Raw genomic sequence first — 18,956 nt, 5'->3', positions numbered from 1 at the left:
CTGGTGGGGAATCTTGAAACTTCCTAAGTATCAACATACCTCTCAAAGTCTTTGCTATTCTGATCCCATGCCTCTGTTAGCAGTGACTGCCAGATATGTCAGTTTGTGCCAAATTATGTGATCGTTCTTACTTTGTACACAAATGGACAGTAGGAAAAATCATTAAACCGTTCGCTTCCAAATATCAGAGTTTGCGATTAGGTTATTGGAGGAGAAAGACCTTTAACAGGACTTGAACCAAGGTTACTAGAGGTAACATATTTCACAAGCAGTAAAATCACTGATGAATGTTTCTCTGTATTTCTGCATTACTGAACCATAAATAAAACGGTTCTGTAAATTTAAATGAATGGGATTTTCTTTTGTCTCATACATGGAATTCATAAATTATTGGGGTCTCCTTTTGTTCAGAGGCTTTTCTGTTTTTGTTTTTTGGTAGTATTTGAAAAGGTTCCACCAGACATTCATATCATAGGACGTAGAATATACCAGCCACAATCTGGAGGTCAACAAAATAAATGGGCATATTTCTGAAGAAGAAATTGAGCATGGGATATCACAGATCACATTTTAAGTTTACTGGAGCATTTGCCAGAGGTATTTCTCTGATACTAGGGCTTAAAGTTCAAATATCTTTGTGAAAGCATTCCAGTGTGTGAAACAGCAAAGGGAGTCAGCTTCTCATCATTTGGGTGCTGTTGGTTGGATTTGTGGTTAATCCATGCCATATGGCTGCTCTCCTCAGTGGGAAGTGACGGCAGCCCTAGGAGCTTTACCCCATCCCTGGGCAGCTGCCTTAGACTCAGTTGCTTTGATCTTCTTCTGTTGCACAGCTGGGAGGAGCAAGGGCTGGTTTTCAGAACAACCAGAACAACAGAACAACACATGAAACCATTGTCATAGACTACACCTTGATTTTATACAAGCATTCTTCAGAGAGTGCAAGCGTTTTCACTTTCATAATCTCATTCAAAAACTCGTTTGAGTTATTTCTTTAAAAAAAATTTTCAGGTTGAAAAAGCAATTCCTGTGGAAATTTAAACATTTCACAAATAAGATTCCATTCTTAAAGGTCTATGTTTTATTTCCCACAGGTTATATTATCTTCTATCCTTCTAAGAACAAGTTTCAAATAGGAAGTAGAAAAGATGAGTACAATTCATGTAACATACTCATTAAGTACAAATGTTCAATGTCCTTTCAAGTGCTTTTACTCTTGTAGTTATCTTGTCTTTTTAGTTTAAGCTACAGCTTGCCCCAGTAGCCTTTATACTGCTACAATATTACAAAAATAATTTTAAAAGATTGTGGTATGAAGTTTTTAGTGGGACCAGTAAATTTGTTCATCCAGGCACTGGATATAAACACTTTGTAGAGGGATGCTTGGAAATGTGGTCAGATTCTTAACAGGGTTCCAGAAAAGGGCAAATTTTCATTGTAACATCAGTCCTACATAGTAGAAAACTGCTGAAAAATCCAAAGGGAGATTTTACGTAGACTCTGACTTGAGTTTCAGTCTATTGTGAATTGTCATTAGACTTCCTCATACCCTTCTTTGCTTTTACTTAATCAGAGAAACACAGTTGCTTGTGTCGCTTTGGGAACAGAGTTTTCCGTAGAAAAATCACTGGTGGCTGTGATAAAGTGGAAAGTAATAGCATAGAGACGGATGCCGTTAGCAAACGCAGGTTTCTTCCATGGGTGTTTCTGTTTGTTTCACAGGGTGCTTTGCCCATCCACATTCCAATCCCTATAATGATACTTCTATTTATTGTTGTTATCACTATCAACAGCAACTATAATCTGGCTCACAATTCCCAAGAGTCAGCTCACTCCTTAGTTACCAGGAGAAAACCCAAACCAGTTGTTCTTTTATGTGTACAAAACCCCAGTCTTCTCACATTGCAGTGACCCTGACAGCGTTTTCAGACTCCATGGACAGAACAGATAATAGAGCCATGTCTGCATTCTGAGGCAGTAAAAAAAAATCCTTTTCCTCCCTCGTGGTTGAAGGATTAACTGTAATTGAGAGTGATTATCAAGTATGTGTGTGTGTGTATAGTACCAATTACTAAATATTTCTGAGTGCTTTCTCATTTCTTCTTCAGTTCCTCTTAGTGTCTTTATTGGGCTGGAGAATGTGTGTAGGAAGGCAGAGGGGGAGGGAACGTAAGTCGTCTCACCCATCATTTGGCAAGAAAAAGATCACAGAGTCTTGGGTAACTTACCAGTAATCATTACAATAACCAGACATAGAATCCACACTAGAAACGATTTCCTTTCTTCGCAACTATGGGGGGACATATGGAGGACATAGCCTTACTTTCCAGGGATTCTTAAAACCGTCTTTTCAACTCATTCACAAAAATAAACAGAAAAAAAAGTTAGGAAATCACACAGGTTGAAAGGAGATGGGTGAAATAGATAAAAATTGCAGTTACAGGGAAATGCCATTTTATTATGAGGTGGTTAGGTGCACAGACTTAACCTGAATTAAAATCCAGGCTTTGCCACTTATTAGCCATGTGGCTTTAGGCTGCTTGTTTATGTTCTCTATTTTTCCTCATAATTAGATATAAAATCAGGGTATTTATAATGCCTACCTCATAAGCCAGGCAACCTATGAACTCAATTTTAAAACTCAGTGCAGGACCTAGAACACAGAATACCAGGCGCATTCCTGAATGGAGGCCTTTGTACTTGCGTTCTTTTTGCCTTCAAGCTCTCTTTCCAGACATCCACATGACTAACTCTCTGATGTCCTTTATGTCTTTGCTCAAATGTGATCTTCTCAGGGACGGAAGGTGCCCCTATCTGCCCTCTCTAAAATGTTTTCTCTTTAGTACTCATTAGTATATAATATATATTTTTAATTGTACGTTTTACTATATTAGCACGTAATATACTATGCATTTACTTATTAACTTCTCCTCCCCTACTGACTTGAAGAAGTTTGGAAATTTTTTGTTTACTGCTTTACCTCTGGTGTCTAAACAGTTCCTGACACAGAGAAGGCAATTGATAATCTTTGTTAAATGTATAACAAATGCTCAGTAAATATTATTGTTATACCTGCTTTACTGAATTGAGTATTTTATAATTATCAGCACCACTTGCTGATTAATGTAGGAAATGCTTGAGAAGTTTATAATGTTAAAATTATACTTAGTTCACAGTATTAATTTGCTTACCAAAACCCCTTCCTATAGTTAATAACTAGGCCAAATTATGCCTAACTAGATTCAAAGCATCATAAGTTCAAAATTAATGGGTTCCAATATGACAGATTTTATTCACATTAATACTTCATATAGAAGATAAGTTGCTAGGAAGTTGCAAATCAAACTTGAGGGAGAAATAATACCTTTACGTTTATCAAGTTCTTACTATAAACCACAAGAACCAATAGAGTATGGTTAAGGCACAGGCTCCAGAATCAGACTGTGTTCAAATACTGCTTCTGCCCTTTCCTAGCTGAGTGACCTTGTGCTAGTTACCTAACCATTCTGTGCCTCAGTTTCCTCAGTTATATAAAAGAATATTAATTCATATAAAGGTTTTAGAAAAATACCTTTCTCATAGAAGTTAATAAATGCCAGGACTTTACATGAATTAGCTTGTTTAAACCTCATGACAACCTATAAAGTAGGTACTGTTCTTATGCTCTTTAGTAAATTTTTTGAAATTCAAACAACCACTTGTTAATATACCAGTATTTGGGGTTCTGTGAAAGTAAGATGTATTTTAAACCATTTGTTTCATTTGCATTCCTCCTCCATTTCCTTATAGCAAATGGGCTTTCTTTGAAGATAGTGTTCTAGCAGTGGAGTTATTAATTATTTCCCCTTTTTGGGCACTGAAATAGGCATACTAGCAGTATACTTTGATGATTTGAGTTTCATAGGCTTCACTTTTACGGCAAAATCGAATTCTAAAAGGCTTGTTGCAACGTAAGCTTTGTGGTAGCAAATACTATACTCACCTAGAGGCACTAGAATTCATAACAACTCACAAGATCAAGAAGCTTACTTAATTAGGCTACAGTATTCAGTTTGGAAATTTTATATATGACTGCATGATTCAGCCATGAATCAAATGTTTCAAGATGAGTTATTTGAAGAAAGTTCTAGAAGAGAAGAATGACAAATTACAGAGACGGAAAATGGATCTAATGAAGAAAAGTGAGTTATATAGATAGGTTGCTTGGACTAGGGAATAAAAGTATGACAATTATATTTTCAAGGAGGAGTGTGTTTATTTGGTTTTTCTCCATGTCTTAGAAGAACTGAACTATACTTAAAGCAGAAGGTATAGACATATATAAATCCAGTTTTCAAAATTGTAAAACACTGAGAAGGGCTTTGGAGAGAAGGTATAAACTCTCAGAAGGGAATAGGCAGTTTAGACCAGTGGTACTCAAATTTCTATGCATAAAAATCTCCTGGGATCAATTAAGTACAGATTCCCAGGTCCCCACAAGAGATTCTGATCCAGTGGATCTCTGGTCAGGCCTAAGAATTTGCACTGTTATCAGATACTTCAATGGGAGTCTAATGTAGACAGCCCTTGAAACAAACGTTGAAAAACTTTTTGAGTTTAATCTGCCTGTCAAACTCCAGGGAGCTCAACCAAGTAATCTCTTATGGTCTCCTCTAACTCTGATTTATATAGTTAGTTCTGTACATGTTTCTCTGTATCACTTCAAGTGAGCTCCAAACTGTTATAAAGGCACCAGCTCTTCGAAAGCAGTGAGATGGGTTATATTGTTCAGTATTGCTCATTACAGCTAAAGAAATCACATATTAAACCACAAAGAGGAATGGAAATTTTTACATAATACATAACTAATGGATATTTGAACAAGTAATATTCAGCAAGGAGAAATTAAATCATGGCTTACACCTTTAAGATATGGTAAATCATCTTCAGGCAATACGTTAGACCCTCTCGTCACACAGGATTACAAGGGGACGCATTACTAAATATTTATATTTCAAATGTGTTGACACATACTCGTGATAAATGAACATTAAATTTATGAAAGTTAGCCTCTGCTCGCTGTGTTCTTCAGGTGTCCTCTTTAATTCTGTTCTTGTGTGTTTATTTTTGTTTTTGTTTTCTAGGATGGAGCTATGATGTTGAAGAGAGAAGGGTTCCGAAACCCAAGTCCAAGTCTTACGGCGCAAACTTTTCTTGGAACAAAAGAACAAGAGTATCCACAAAATAGGTTGGCACGGATTATATCTCTGCTTGTCTGTGAATAAAGTCAGCTGTTCAGTATTTATAGTCCGTGTATATTACACCTCAATCTCCTAATAAATTTGACCTTTAAACTACATTTTTGTGGTGTCATTTTAAATGTTTTTTGATGTCTAAAATTACACTTGTTATAATTTCCTTTATAGAGAGACATTTTCAGGTGATCATACCTCTAGGAAATTTCGGCACTTAATCTATTAAAAGGAGTACTTGAAATCTGCAATATTGAAGTTTTATACTTGCTTTTTATGACCATTCTTCAAGTTAATAATATTTATAAACTACCAGCCATCATTATCAAAATGCTGTCTTAGAAATTTTCCTTTTATCATAGGTAAAGAAATTCATGATTACCTTGCAATCTGATAAACCTAAACCCAAATCTCCTTATTGTTGAAATCCTCTTCTTTAATTAGAAATATTCTCTAAGTTTCTTTGAGCCTGAATGAATTGTGTTCCATACTAAATGCTGCCCACAAATCAACACTTCATGATTGTGAGGTCCAGGTAAAGATTTTATATTCTTGTGAATTAAAAGACTCAGAAAATAAAAACCAGTTCTTTGTTTGTTAGAGATGATTAGTATTCACTGTTATTTTTAGAAAATATAAATATATGCTTTTGTTATGTGCTAATCATTTAGGTCATACAGTATGAGTTACCAAACACACACTGACCATATCGTGTTTTCTCAAGACATTTTTTATATTGTGGCATGTAATACACAATTTAAACCTCTGGTTTTCAACGTTTTGATTTTCCCAGTTTTTTGCTTTTTATATTTAAAAACATATAACTCTTACCTCCCTAGCCAGACTGCAAATGACTAAAACTGTAAGTATTGAAATTTCTTTCTCAATGTCTTCAGCAAAGCCTCACTCGTGGGAAAGCACAATAAACAATGATTAGTTTGATTGTTTCAGTGATTCTGAATACAAACCAAACCTGGTCTGTCTCATTCTCTTCTAGTTTTCAGTTGATACGTCTTTGAAACTGTTAGTGGATATTTACTGGGACTCTATTCAATAGCTGTTCAAAAGTTGATGTTATTTACACTCATCTAAGAATTATACTGACCACTCAAGAGTTAATTTTAAATGGATTTTTTAAATTTTAGAACTCAGATTTTTTTTAATTTTATAAAACAATCTTGTTTTATCTTAAATATTGTTAAAATAATCTCCCATATATTCTCGAAAACTGAGGAACAGTTAATTAAAGTGGGTTTTTTGGAAGATAAATATTAAACCTACATGGGTAATGAAGATTAAATCACAAAATTAGAAAAAAATAGATTTTCAAATTGTGATTTAATTGATTGATTACCCATAGATGTAGACATGATTACGCCTGTGCTTTGGATCCTGGTTAGGGGTAGATCTAGGTTGAGGAAACTGAATGCTGGAATATATGGCAACTCTGGGAACCTAATGAGAAGCTCCAGTGTCTCTCCAGTTGTCAATTTAACAAGAATAAGTCCAGGAGATGTCATTATTTATTGTAGGAAGCTCATGATGATGATTTTGTGACCAAAGCCTGCCAACAATGGTATGTGATCATAATAATATATTATACTGTAATAGATTTTCTCCTAATCTAAAGATCACTGATTATATTTAAAAATTTTTTTCCTTTTCAGTGGGATTTTCCACAAATTTTTATTATAAAAAAAAAGGTTAAAAATTAACACTCATATACCCTTCACTTAAATTTACTAGTTAATATTTTGTCACATGTATTCTCCCTCCCTTCCTCCCCACAATCTTCATTTAAAAGTAAGGTGCAGGCATAATATCATCTCTAAATACTTAGGGAAATATCTCTTTAGAAAAAAGACATTATTCTATATTACCACAATATTGTCACAATTTTTAAAAATTTGACCGTTGATAGTTTAACAATTGTCCATATTCAGGCTCTGCCAGGTTGCCCCAATATTGTTCTTTACACTGATTTATTTCAGTCCAGGATCCAATCAATAATTATATATTAAATTTAGTCTCCTTGATCTTGAACAGTTCACCTGCTTTTTTGTTTCTTCCATGACATGGGGTGTTTTCAAAGAATTCAGGCTAGTCCTCAGAAAATGTTCCATAATTTAGCTTTCTCTCATTGTTTCGTCATGATGAGATTAAAGTTAAACATTCCTGGTAATAATCCAAGGAATGCTAAAACAATGGTGAAATTTTGTTGGGAAGCAGATTTATGCAATCTCAAAGTGTCAACCCATACATTATGTACTAACTAAAAGAGATAAAAGTACTTTATGATGGAGAAATCTGGCACGTATCACCTCAACCAAGTGATCAAACTTAATATCACCAATAATTAGTAATTTTTTGTTTTTCTCAAAGAATCAGTCCTGGAGGCACATAAAATCACTGTCCAATTATTGGTGATGTTAGTGTAATCACTTGGTTAAGGTGGTACACGCCAGAGTCTCCATCACAAAGTACTTTTATCTCTTAATTAGTACATAATCTATGGTTTGATACTTTGAGGTTGCATAAATCCTGTTTCCCAAGAAAACTTTACCAAACTGTGTAAGCATTTTTGGACTGTCCTTACCTGAATCAGGTATTACACCAGAGACTGCAAATGGTAATTTTCTAGTTCTGTCAATTCTCCATCTACTAGCTAGCCCCACTGGTTTGCTGTTGTTATTAATTACTGTTGTTGATTTATGGATTCTTTTTTATTTAGTATTCATTATTCTCATTATATTTAATGTCCCAGATTTCACCTTTGGGAGCTCCCTCAGGCTGGCTCCTCTGTCCCTTTTGGCATATCTTTACCCCCTTTTTTAACACTTCCTTGATTTCTGGAACAATATATTTTAGGTTTACTTTGTACATTCCCCCCTCAGACCTGGAATCAGTCATTTCTCCAAGGAGCCCTGTTTCCTTTTAGCGGAAAGTAATATTTAGAAATCAAGGTTAGGCTCTCACCCCTATGTTCATAGCAGCACTATTTACAATAGACAAGACATGAAACAACCTAAATGTCCATCAACAGATGAATGGATAAAGAAGATATGGTATATAAATACAATGGAATATTACTCAGCCATAAAAAGAAGAATGAAGTAATGCCATTTGTAGCAACATGGATGGACCTAGAGATTATCATACTATGCAAATTAAGTCAGAAAGAAAGACAAATACCATATATCACTTACATGTGGAATCTAAAATATGACACAAATGAACATATCTATGAAACAGAAAGAGATTCACAGAACTAGAGAACAGACTTTTGGTTGCCAAGGGGGAGGGGGGGTGGGGGAGGGAAGGATTGGGAGTTTGGGATTAGTAGATGCAAACTAGTATATATAGAATGGATAAACAACAAGGTCCTACTGAATGGCACAGGGAACTATATTCAGTATCCTGTAACTGAGTCACTTTGCTGTACAGCAAAAATTAACACAAATTTATAAATTATACTTCAATAAAAAAAAATTTAGGGTACTATATAGACCCATGAAAGTGGGCAGAGTTTACACACATGCTCATATTTTATATCTTGATAACCTCCAATTCCAGTCCAGTAGCTCAGAGTTCTTTCTCTGCATCTCCCTCCTCCTCTACTCTCCCTCACCCCCATTGAATATTTTATCACCCTTCTCTCACAGTGAGAATCCTGGTTCCTAACATCAGTGTATTACTCTTACTCTATCCTACAATACACACAAAATGGTTTTGAAATCACTAATACCACCAGTAACAAACTACAAGGTAAAGTTCAAGATTTCTTCACAATTCTTATTCAGAAAAAAGAAGAGATAGAGTCAGGGCACTGTTTCCCAAGTTCCTTGAATTAACTCTTTACATTATCTATTTTCATATACAGTTAGGTTCATTTGTTCCTTTGTATTCATGTATAGCATTTTTTCTTTCTTATTGATTTATTTTTTAAACATGTAAAATTTTAACCTGGTTCAAAAATCAAAATTGTACTAAAAAGTTGAAGGAGTCCCATTCTTACCTACCCTCTGTGGTAGCCAATTTTATTACTTTCTGATTTATCTTAGCTGTGTTTCATTTTGGAAATTAAGCAAATGTACATATTCATATTTCTCCTTTCTTACACAAAAGGAAGCATACTGTATGTACTCTTTTGTACCCTGCTGTGTTTCTTTCTTAGTATACCTTAGGACATACTCCATATCAGTTCTATACTTAAATTTGGTAGATCTTAGTGAATGTAAATTATACCTCAATAAAAGTTGATTTAAACATAAAGACAAACCTCAGTGTGATGTCAGAGCAGCACTTACAACATGCATGGTCCATGAGCATTTGATATGGCTTATAATGGTTAAACAGAAAAACAACTATATATAAAGTTTTTGATGACTGAGAAGATCAATGTGTTAAAATTCATAATATAATATAATATATATAATATAATCTAAAAGTCAGATTTTCCATTCCTGCAGCATTTGCACCATGACTAGGATGGTCCATGTGGAACAAGGCAAAGTGAAGACATATTGGAAGAAATACTACTCAAAATTGACATCTGCAAAAACCAAAAAATTAGATACTTCTCTAGTTTTCCATTATTGTGTAAAACAAAGCAAAACAAAATTCTTAACATGCCTTATTTGATGAAACATTCATTTCTGGTATTATTTGGTTTTCTGTTTATAAATCTATGTGTGGGAAGATGAATTCAGTTCTAGTTACAGTGAATGCAGGATGCCAATGAGCTATAAAAGACAGCTATCAAAGATTCACAGCCCACCATTGGAAATGTGGGTCTGGAGCTTAGCAGATGGGCCAAGAGCATTGGCTGGACTGTAACAATGATAGCTCTGGCAACGAATAGAGTAGTGAGTATAAAATTATGAAGAACAGAGAGGAGGGTCACAGACAATTCCTTAGGGAAGGTATTTTCAGTAAACAAAAAGGAAGAGGTGATAAATAAGGAATTGAGGAGGCCAACAAAGGATTTTTTAAATGAAAAGAACTGTCTCTAAGCTCAACAGCTACATACCTCCTTAGACGTTGCTATGTGCTTAGCACCAAAATTACTAGAATATCAGAAATGGAAATTGAATAAAATTAGATGCAATTTCATTAAGAAACTGTGGTTCTAGTAGTAAATAAAAGGTTGTTTAGTCTTTGTATTAGTTTCTTATGGTTTCTGTGACAAATTATCACAAATTTGTTGACTTAAAACAACACACATTAATTCTACAATTTTTGAGATCAGAAGATCAAAATCAGTTTCCCTGGGCCATAATTAAGGTGTGGTCAGGGCACTCCTTCCAGAGGATCTAGGAGAGAATCCATTTCCTTGCCTTTTCCAGATTCCAGAGCTACATTCCTTGCCTTGCTTGACTTGCAGCCCCTTCTTCATTTTCAAAACCAGTAACATTTTTTTTTCTTTTTGGTCGCGCCGTGCAGCATGTGAGATCTTGGTTCCCCGACCAGGAATCAAACCCACACCCCCAGCATTGGAAGTGCGTCGTCTTAACCACTGGACCACCAGGGAAGTCCGGCCAGTAACATCTTGCATTACGTATTACCTTCTTCCCCTCAGGTCAAATTTCCCTCTGCCTTTCTCTTATAAGGACACTAGTGATTACATTTAGGACTCACCCAGATAATCCAAAACATGGGATAATAAAGCCATGAAAAATATCCCAGAGCCACCTCCCTCTTTAAACTGTCAATCTGTCAAGTTTGTTTAGCAGTACACAGTTATTGGTATTTACAAGAAAGATTAGTTTAGAAGGGCCTTCAGAGATAATAGTAGATATAATTTAAAGTTGTGGAAGAGGGAGTCACTTATACAAGTTGACAAAAATCAGTCTTTTAATTACAATGAGGTTTCATAACTGTCTCTCCTTTTGAATGGTTCCCTAGAACAATCACATGCCCATTATGACCTATGATGAAGTTAGGCCTGCTTGAGCCAAGAAAAGTTTAAAATAAGTAAGTAAATAATTAAACTTATTGGATTTAATATCCCCTTTGGAAGAGAAACTAAAGCACAGTATTCTTTAGTACGACAACCCTTAGATCAAGTGTCAGATGTGCCACTTGTACTTGACCTCTCTAATACCTTAGTGTCCTTATCAAGTGTGACTGAATAAATAAACACCTAGTATATACTTAATAAATGTTGGGCACTCTGCTTCATGAAAATTCACATCATTCATTAAATATTATTTGTGGCCAGGCATATGGCTAAATTTATGTGTGCCTGCTAGGATCTCTAAGTAATTTTTTTAAACTTTAATCATAATGTGAGAAAGATAAAGCAGGATGCCTACAGATATAAATAGAACTTAGATAAAATAATGAACAGACAGACTTCCCTGGTGGCGCAGTGGTTAAGAATCTGCCTGCCATTGCAGGGGACATGGGTTCAATCCCTGGTCCGGGAAGACCCCACAGGCCACAGAGCAACTAAGCCTGTGTGCCACAACTACTGAGCCTGCACTCTGGTGCCCATGAGCCACAACTACTGAGTCTGCGTGCCACAACTACTGAAGCCCGCATGCCTAGAGCCTGTGCTCTGCAACAAGAGAAGCCACCGCAATGAGAAGCGCTCACGCTGCAACGAAGAGTAGCCCCCACTCGCCACAGCTAGAGAAAGCCCGTGCACAGCAACAAAGACACAATGCAGCCAAAAATAAATAAATTAATAAATTTTAAAAATATAATGAACAGTTTCTTTTAAAGTTGTACTTAAAATGGAGAATAAACAGAACTTAGCAGACTTGTGAATACTTGAACTAATGAATGGTTTTATGGGTAAGAAATAGAAACAATGCTTGTGAGTACAGAGTGATAAAGCATAGTTAATTTTGTTGTTAATATCTAACTCAAATTTACTCTTTAATGAATATCCATATCTAGAGAAAATCACCAACAGTAGATTACAATGTAATATCTGCTGACATTTTTCATTATGAACATACACGGCTTGATCCTTATCAGCAGCCCTGCCCTTGAACCACTGCTGTAAAACTCCTCACCAAATCCTCTCAGGTTGGGACACACAGTTTTTGAGGCACAAGCCCATGGTGTTCACCTTTGCCTTGCAAAGCAATAAAGCTATTCTTTTCTACTTCACCCAAAACTCTGTCTCCGAGATTCAATTTGGCATCGGTGTACAGAGGCCAAGTTTTGGGGATCAATATAGATTTACAGTTCTTAAAATGGAGGAAATATTTTGCACATGTAACAATCATATGATTTTTACAAAGGGATTTCCATGTGAGTCTAAAGTAATATATACCACAATTAAAGCATGCTTTAGTCTTTTAAAGGTGGCAATTCACCTAAGAGGACACAGTGCAGTGCACTTGGGAAATATAAATTATAAATTTGCAAGACGGGATGATTGATCTTTACATTAGAAAGAAGAAAATTGCTAACAATGAGAAGGAGATGAAGGATCATAGAGAACCATAAGATGAATAGGAATTAAGTATGTAACAGTGTGGAAGAACCCTGGGGAGTACCTAATGCAATTTCACTGTGTATTAAACAAAGGATAAATTGAGGTAAGTGAAGAATTGCTTCAGTTAAATTTCCAAAGGATCAAATACACATTGCATTTTGCTTTAGGTTATACCACTCAAAGAAATATATGGAGAGAATTCCAAAGAAGAAAACAACAATATCCAAATGCCAAAATGTAAATCGTATAAAAAAATAAGTCTTGGCACATGTCAACTACTGGGAGCCATTCAAAATAAAATAGGCTACTTGGACAACCACAAAGGTTTGACAGACAACAAAGAGCTAAGGCAAGGTTAAACAATGAGATTAATCTCCTACACAAGGCCACTTCCTTCAAGACTAGGAGAGGTGGCTATTTTATTTAATGCAAAGAAACCAACATAGAAAATGAAGCAACGGAGGATATGTTGCAAGCAAAAGAACAAAATTAAACCTTTGAAAAAGTCCTTAATGAAACAGAGATAAGTGATTTACCAGATAAAGAGTTCAAAATAACGGCCATAAAGATAAAGAGCAAACTTGGGAGAACAGATGAACACAGTGAGAACTTCTACAAAGAAATAGATAATATTAACAAGTGCCAATAGAAGTCACCAATATGAAAATACAATAACTGAACTGAAAATTACAGTAGAGGGGTTCAACAGCAGACTACATGAAACAAAAAGAAAGGATCAATGACCTCCAAGCCAGGGTAGAGGAATTCACCCAATCAATGCAGCAAAAAGAGAAAAAGAATTTTAAAAAGTAAAGACAGCTTAAGGGACTTATAGGACAACATCAAGCAAAATAGTATTTACATTATACGGGTCCTAGAAGGAGAAAATTGAGAGAAAAAGGCAGAAAGCTTATTTGAAAAAATAATGGCTAAAAATCGCCCTAACGTGGGGAAGAAAACAGACATCCAGATCCAGGAAGCCTGGAGAGTTACAAATAAGATGAACCCAGAGAGACATTAAAATTAAAATGTCAAAAGTTAAAGACAAAGAGAAAGCAGCAAGAGAATAACAATGCATTACATACAAGGGAACCCCCATAAGATTAGAAGCAGGTTTTTCAGCAGAAACTTTGCAAGCGAGAAGGGAGTGGCATGATATATTCATAGTGCTGAGAGGAAAACAAACAAAAATTTCCAACCAAGAATACTCTACTCAACAAAGTTGTCATTCAGAATTGAAAGAGGGTTAAAGAGTTTTCTAGACAAGAAAAAGCTAAGGGAGTTTATCACTACTAAATCGGCCTTAAAAGAAATGATAAAAGGACTTCTTTAAGCTGAAATAAAGGGTGCTAATTAGTAACAGGAAAAGATATATAAGTTTAAATCCCACTGGTAAAGGTAAATGTATAGTAAAGGAGGTGGATTAATCACTTATGAAGCTAGTATGAAAGTTAAAAGACAAAAGTAGTAAAAATAACTATAACTACAATAATTAAGGACTACAAAAGATAAAAAGATGTAAAATGTGACATCACAAATATATAAAATGAGAGAGGAATAGTAAAAATGTACAGATTTAGAATGTAATCAAACTTAAGTTGTTATCAACTTAAAATAGACTGTTACAAGTTATTATATATAGATCCTATGGTAACCACAAAGCAAAAACCCATAGGAGATGCACAAAAAGAGAAAGTAATCTAAGCATGCCACTTAAGAAAGTGATTAAACCATAAAGGAAGAGGCAACAGAAAAGAACAAAGTAAATACAAAACAGCGAGAAAATAAATAAAATGGCAATTAAGTTCATACCTGTCAATAATTACTTTCAATGTGAATGGAATAAACTCTCCAATCAAAAGACAGTGGCTGGGGCTTCCCTGCTGGTGCAGCAGTTAAGAATCCACCTGCCAGCACAGGGGACACAGGTTCGAGCCCTGGTCCGGGAAGGTCCCACATGCCGCGGAGCAACTAAGCCCATGCACCACAACTACTGAGCCTGCACTCTGGAGCCCATGCTCCGCAACAAGCGAAGTCACCACAATGAAGAGTAGCCCCCGCTCACCTCAACTAGAGAAAGCCCGCCTGCAGCAACAAAGACCCAACACAGCCAAAAATAAATAAATAAATAAATAAATAAATAAATACACAGTGGCTGAATGTAAAAAAAAAAAAAAAACCCAAAACAAACAAGAGTTAACCTAGCTTTAAATAAATGGGCTTGTATTTGAAAAAAGAAAAAGAACAAGACCCGTATATAGGTTTCCTACTGGAGACTCACTTCAGAGATAAGGACACACACAGACTGAATATGAAGGGATAGAAAAAGATACTCCATGCAAATGGAAACCAAAAGAAAGCTGAAATTGCTATACTTATATTAGACAAAATAGACTTTAAAATGAACACTGTAATAAGAGACAAGGGCATTTCATAATGATAAAGGGGTCAATTCAACAACAGGATATAACATTTGTAAATATTTGCACACCCAACATAGGAGCACCTAAATACATAAAGCAAGTATTAACAGATGTAAAGGAAAAAACAGACAGCAACACAATAATAGTAGGGGACTTTAATACCCCACTGACATCAATGGATAGATCATCCAGAGAGAAAAATCCATGAAAAAACATGTTGGCCTTAAACAACACGTTAGACCAGATGGATTTAACATTTCATGAAAAGGCAACAGAATATATATTCATCTCAAGTGCACATGGAATGCTCTTTGGGATAGGTCATATGTTAGGCCATAAAACAAGTTTTAATAAATTTAAGAAGATATCAGATACCTTTTCTGAACACAATGGTATGAAAATAGAAATTAATTACAAGAAAACTAGAAAATTCACAAATACGTAGAGATTAAACAACATTCTACTAAAAACAAATGGGTCAAAATGAAATCAAGTGAGAAATTTAAAAATACCTTAAGACAAGTGAAAATGGAAATATACCAAAACTTATGGGATGCAGCAAAAGCAGCTCTAAGAAGGAAGTTCATAGTGATAAATGTCTACATCAAGAAACAAGAAGGAGGGCTTCCCTGGTGGTGCAGTGGTTGAGAGTCCGCCTGCTGATGCAGGGGACACAGGTTCATGCCCTGGTCCAGGAAGATCCCACATGCTGCAGAGCGGCTGGGCCCGTGAGCCATGGCCGCTGAGCCTGTGCTCCACAACGGGAGAGGCCGCAACGGTGAGAGGCCCGCGTACCGCAAAACAAACAAACAAACAAACAAACAAGAAGGAATCTCAAAAAAGCCAACCTAACTTTATACCTCAAGGAACTAGAAGAAGAAAAAAAATGAATCCCATAGTTAGTAGAATGAAGAGAAATAACAAAGATCAGAATGGAAATGAATGAAATAGAGACCAAAAGCACAATAGAAAAGAACAACAAAACTAACAGCTGGTGTTTGAAAAGATAAAGAAGATTGACAAACCTTTAGCTAGACTCACCAACAAAAAGAGGGGACTCAAATAATAAAATTAGAAATAAAATGAGATGTTACAACTGATGCCACAGAAATGCAAAGGGTCATAAGAGACTACTATGAACAATTTTTTAAAGTTAATTTTTATTGGAGTATAGTTGATTTACAATGTTGTGTTAGTTTCTGCTGTGCAGCAAAGCGAGTCAGTTACACATATACATATATCCACTCTTTTTTAGACTTATTTCCCATATAGGTCATTACAGAGTATTGAGTAGAGTTTCCTGTGCTGTACAGTAGGTTCTTATTAGTTATCTATTTCACGTATAATAGTGTGTATATGTCAGTCTCAATCTCCCAATTTATCCCTCCCCCCATTCCCCTTTGGTAACCATAAGTTTGTTTTCTACAATTTATAAAACATTCCTGAAAGACAGAAAAATACACTTAAACAAATGAGAAGATATCCTTTGTTCTATGATAGGACATCTCAACGTCATGAAGATGTCCGTTTTACTTAATTTATACATTTAATGTAATCCCAGTATAAATTCCAATAAATTTGTATATGGATCTAGGTAATTTCATCCTAATGTTTGTATGTAAATACAAACACAAAAGAATAGCTAGGGGAACACTGAAAATAAAATAAAACAAAACTCTGAGTGGGGTCTACCCCTTCTAGATATTTAAATATATGAAGAAGTCTGTATTAAAACAATTTGGTACTGAACATGAATCAACATGACAATGGGATAGAATAAAAAGTCCAGAAATAGATCAACTACATATAGAAGTTTAGTGTATGATAAAGGTGATATCTCATATCAGTTGGGACAAAGATGATGTTTTTAATAAATGGTATTGGGACAACTGAAGAAAAGAAAACTATTCATTCCTCAAGCCGTACATAAGAATGAACTCCAAATGGATCAGAGATCTGGAAGGAAGGGAGGGAGGGAGGGAGGGAGGGAGGTAATAGTTCTAGAAGAAAACATGGGTGAATTTCTCTTTTTTCTCTCTTCAGTAGAAAGAAGGTTTTTAGCTATGATTCAATTCTTATTAATTATAACTCAAAATCCAGATGCAATACAAGAAATGTTTGATAAATTTGACTATATAAAAAATACAAATCTTTGGGATGATAAGAAACCATAAGCAGTGTTTAAGACAAATAAATTGGGAGAAGATATTTGCAAACATATCACAGTTAACAGCTACTCCCAACTATACTAAGGACTTTTAAGAATCGAAGGGGAAAAGGACTAAAAATCCTATGGAAAGATGTGCAAAAGTCATGAACAGACAATTCACAGAGACAAAAATGACCCTGAAACATATGTAAAAATGTAATTTCAAGCATAATAAGGGGAAATGCTAATAAAAAGCACCCTGTGATAGTTTGTTTCACCCATCTGATAGGCAAAAGCCAAAGCTTGCTAATTTACTTTGTTGAGGCTGTGGAGAAACAGGCACTCTTACACTGCTGAAGGGAATGTTAAATGGAACAACCCCTATGGGGAGGAATTCAGCAATTCTAACAAACTATATAAGTATTCATGGACCCAGTAATCACATTTCTGAAAATTTACCTTGAAGATATGCTGCAACAAATATAAAAATATATATGCCCAAGGTTATTAATCCCAGCCTTATTTGTAATTTTAAAATATTAGAAACTACATAATTATTAGAAACTATATAAATATCTAGGTATAGGAAATTGAATGAATGACATATGGAACATTCACACAATTGGGTATAATACAGCTTTTAAGGAGAGTGAAGAAGATTTGTATGAACTGATATGGAGTGATTTCTAGGAGATATTGTTTACTGAAACAATAAGTACAAAATAATATCTTTTATAATTAAGGCTGTGATTAATAACATATATGTATGTGTATATATATATTTCCATATACATGTATACACATACACACACATCCTTTTGTACAAAAAGGAGAGAAAACTGGAAAACAATGAAGTACTTTACCTACAAGGGGTAAATGGATACCATAACTATACTAAAAGGGAAAAAAAGAAAGAACTTATCTAAGTTACTTTGAACATAGTATTTGATGATATATACCCACATTCTTGGATGGGGTGGAATGGTGGGAACAAATTGCAAACAAACAGATCTTTTTTTGCTATGGTTGTTTTACATAGTGGTATGGGCAATGAAATTTTGAAACAAATTTGGATGTATTAGAATAGTGAGCACATGAACAAATATACTTATGTTGTTTTCACTGAAGAAAGGACATACAAATATAGAATGAGGAAAGGGAAGACATAACTTTGTGGGATGAATAGGAGATATCGATGCAAACATGATTTCTAAAATATGTATGTTCGTGCATGTATATGTATGTATACATATATGTGTGAATATTTACACTTAGCATCAAGATTTTGGTCTGTAATAACATTTCTTAATGAAATATACTAGGGCTTCTCAGAAAAATGACTGAGTCCAGCACTGGGACAGGGTAAGTACAAGATGAATCTAGAACATCTTGCTATCTCAGAAAGTGAGAAAACATTACAACCAAATGATGCCCAAAATACAGAATCCAGCTTGAAGGGACCCCCCACTGATCAAAACTGGACAAACTGAACAGAAAAATTACTAAGTACAGTAATAAAGTATAAACCATTAGGAAAAAGAATAGTAACTCATGAATCCATACTGATGATAAATATAGATAAATAATGGAGGAGAAGGAAGGGCTCTTGCTTATAGTAGAATGCCAAGTGCTGAGTGGTAAATTTGGAGAGAACGCTGCTGGAGTTGGAAGATCAGCAGTTTGCAACCATCATAGTCAAGATT

At 35.1% G+C, this 18,956-nt stretch overlaps 1 protein-coding gene across 1 annotated transcript in view; it reads left to right on the top strand.

Moving 5' to 3' along the window:
• The window catches only part of NDUFS4 (NADH:ubiquinone oxidoreductase subunit S4), a 117,699-nt gene extending 112,361 nt beyond the window's left edge, over positions 1-5,338 (top strand). Inside the window, exon 5 of the mRNA XM_082836812.1 lies at positions 5,124-5,338. Coding sequence (XP_082692938.1) covers positions 5,124-5,227 — 104 coding nt within the window. The 3' untranslated portion in view covers positions 5,228-5,338. The remainder of the gene's footprint in view (positions 1-5,123) is intronic.
• Positions 5,339-18,956: the final 13,618 nt, after the last annotated feature.

This window comes from Leucopleurus acutus (genome assembly GCF_964270905.1).
Source record: "Leucopleurus acutus genome assembly, chromosome: 3".
Lineage (NCBI taxonomy): Eukaryota > Metazoa > Chordata > Mammalia > Artiodactyla > Delphinidae > Leucopleurus > Leucopleurus acutus.
Note: the sequence above shows the minus strand (reverse complement) of the source record. Positions and strands in the feature narration are given on the sequence as shown.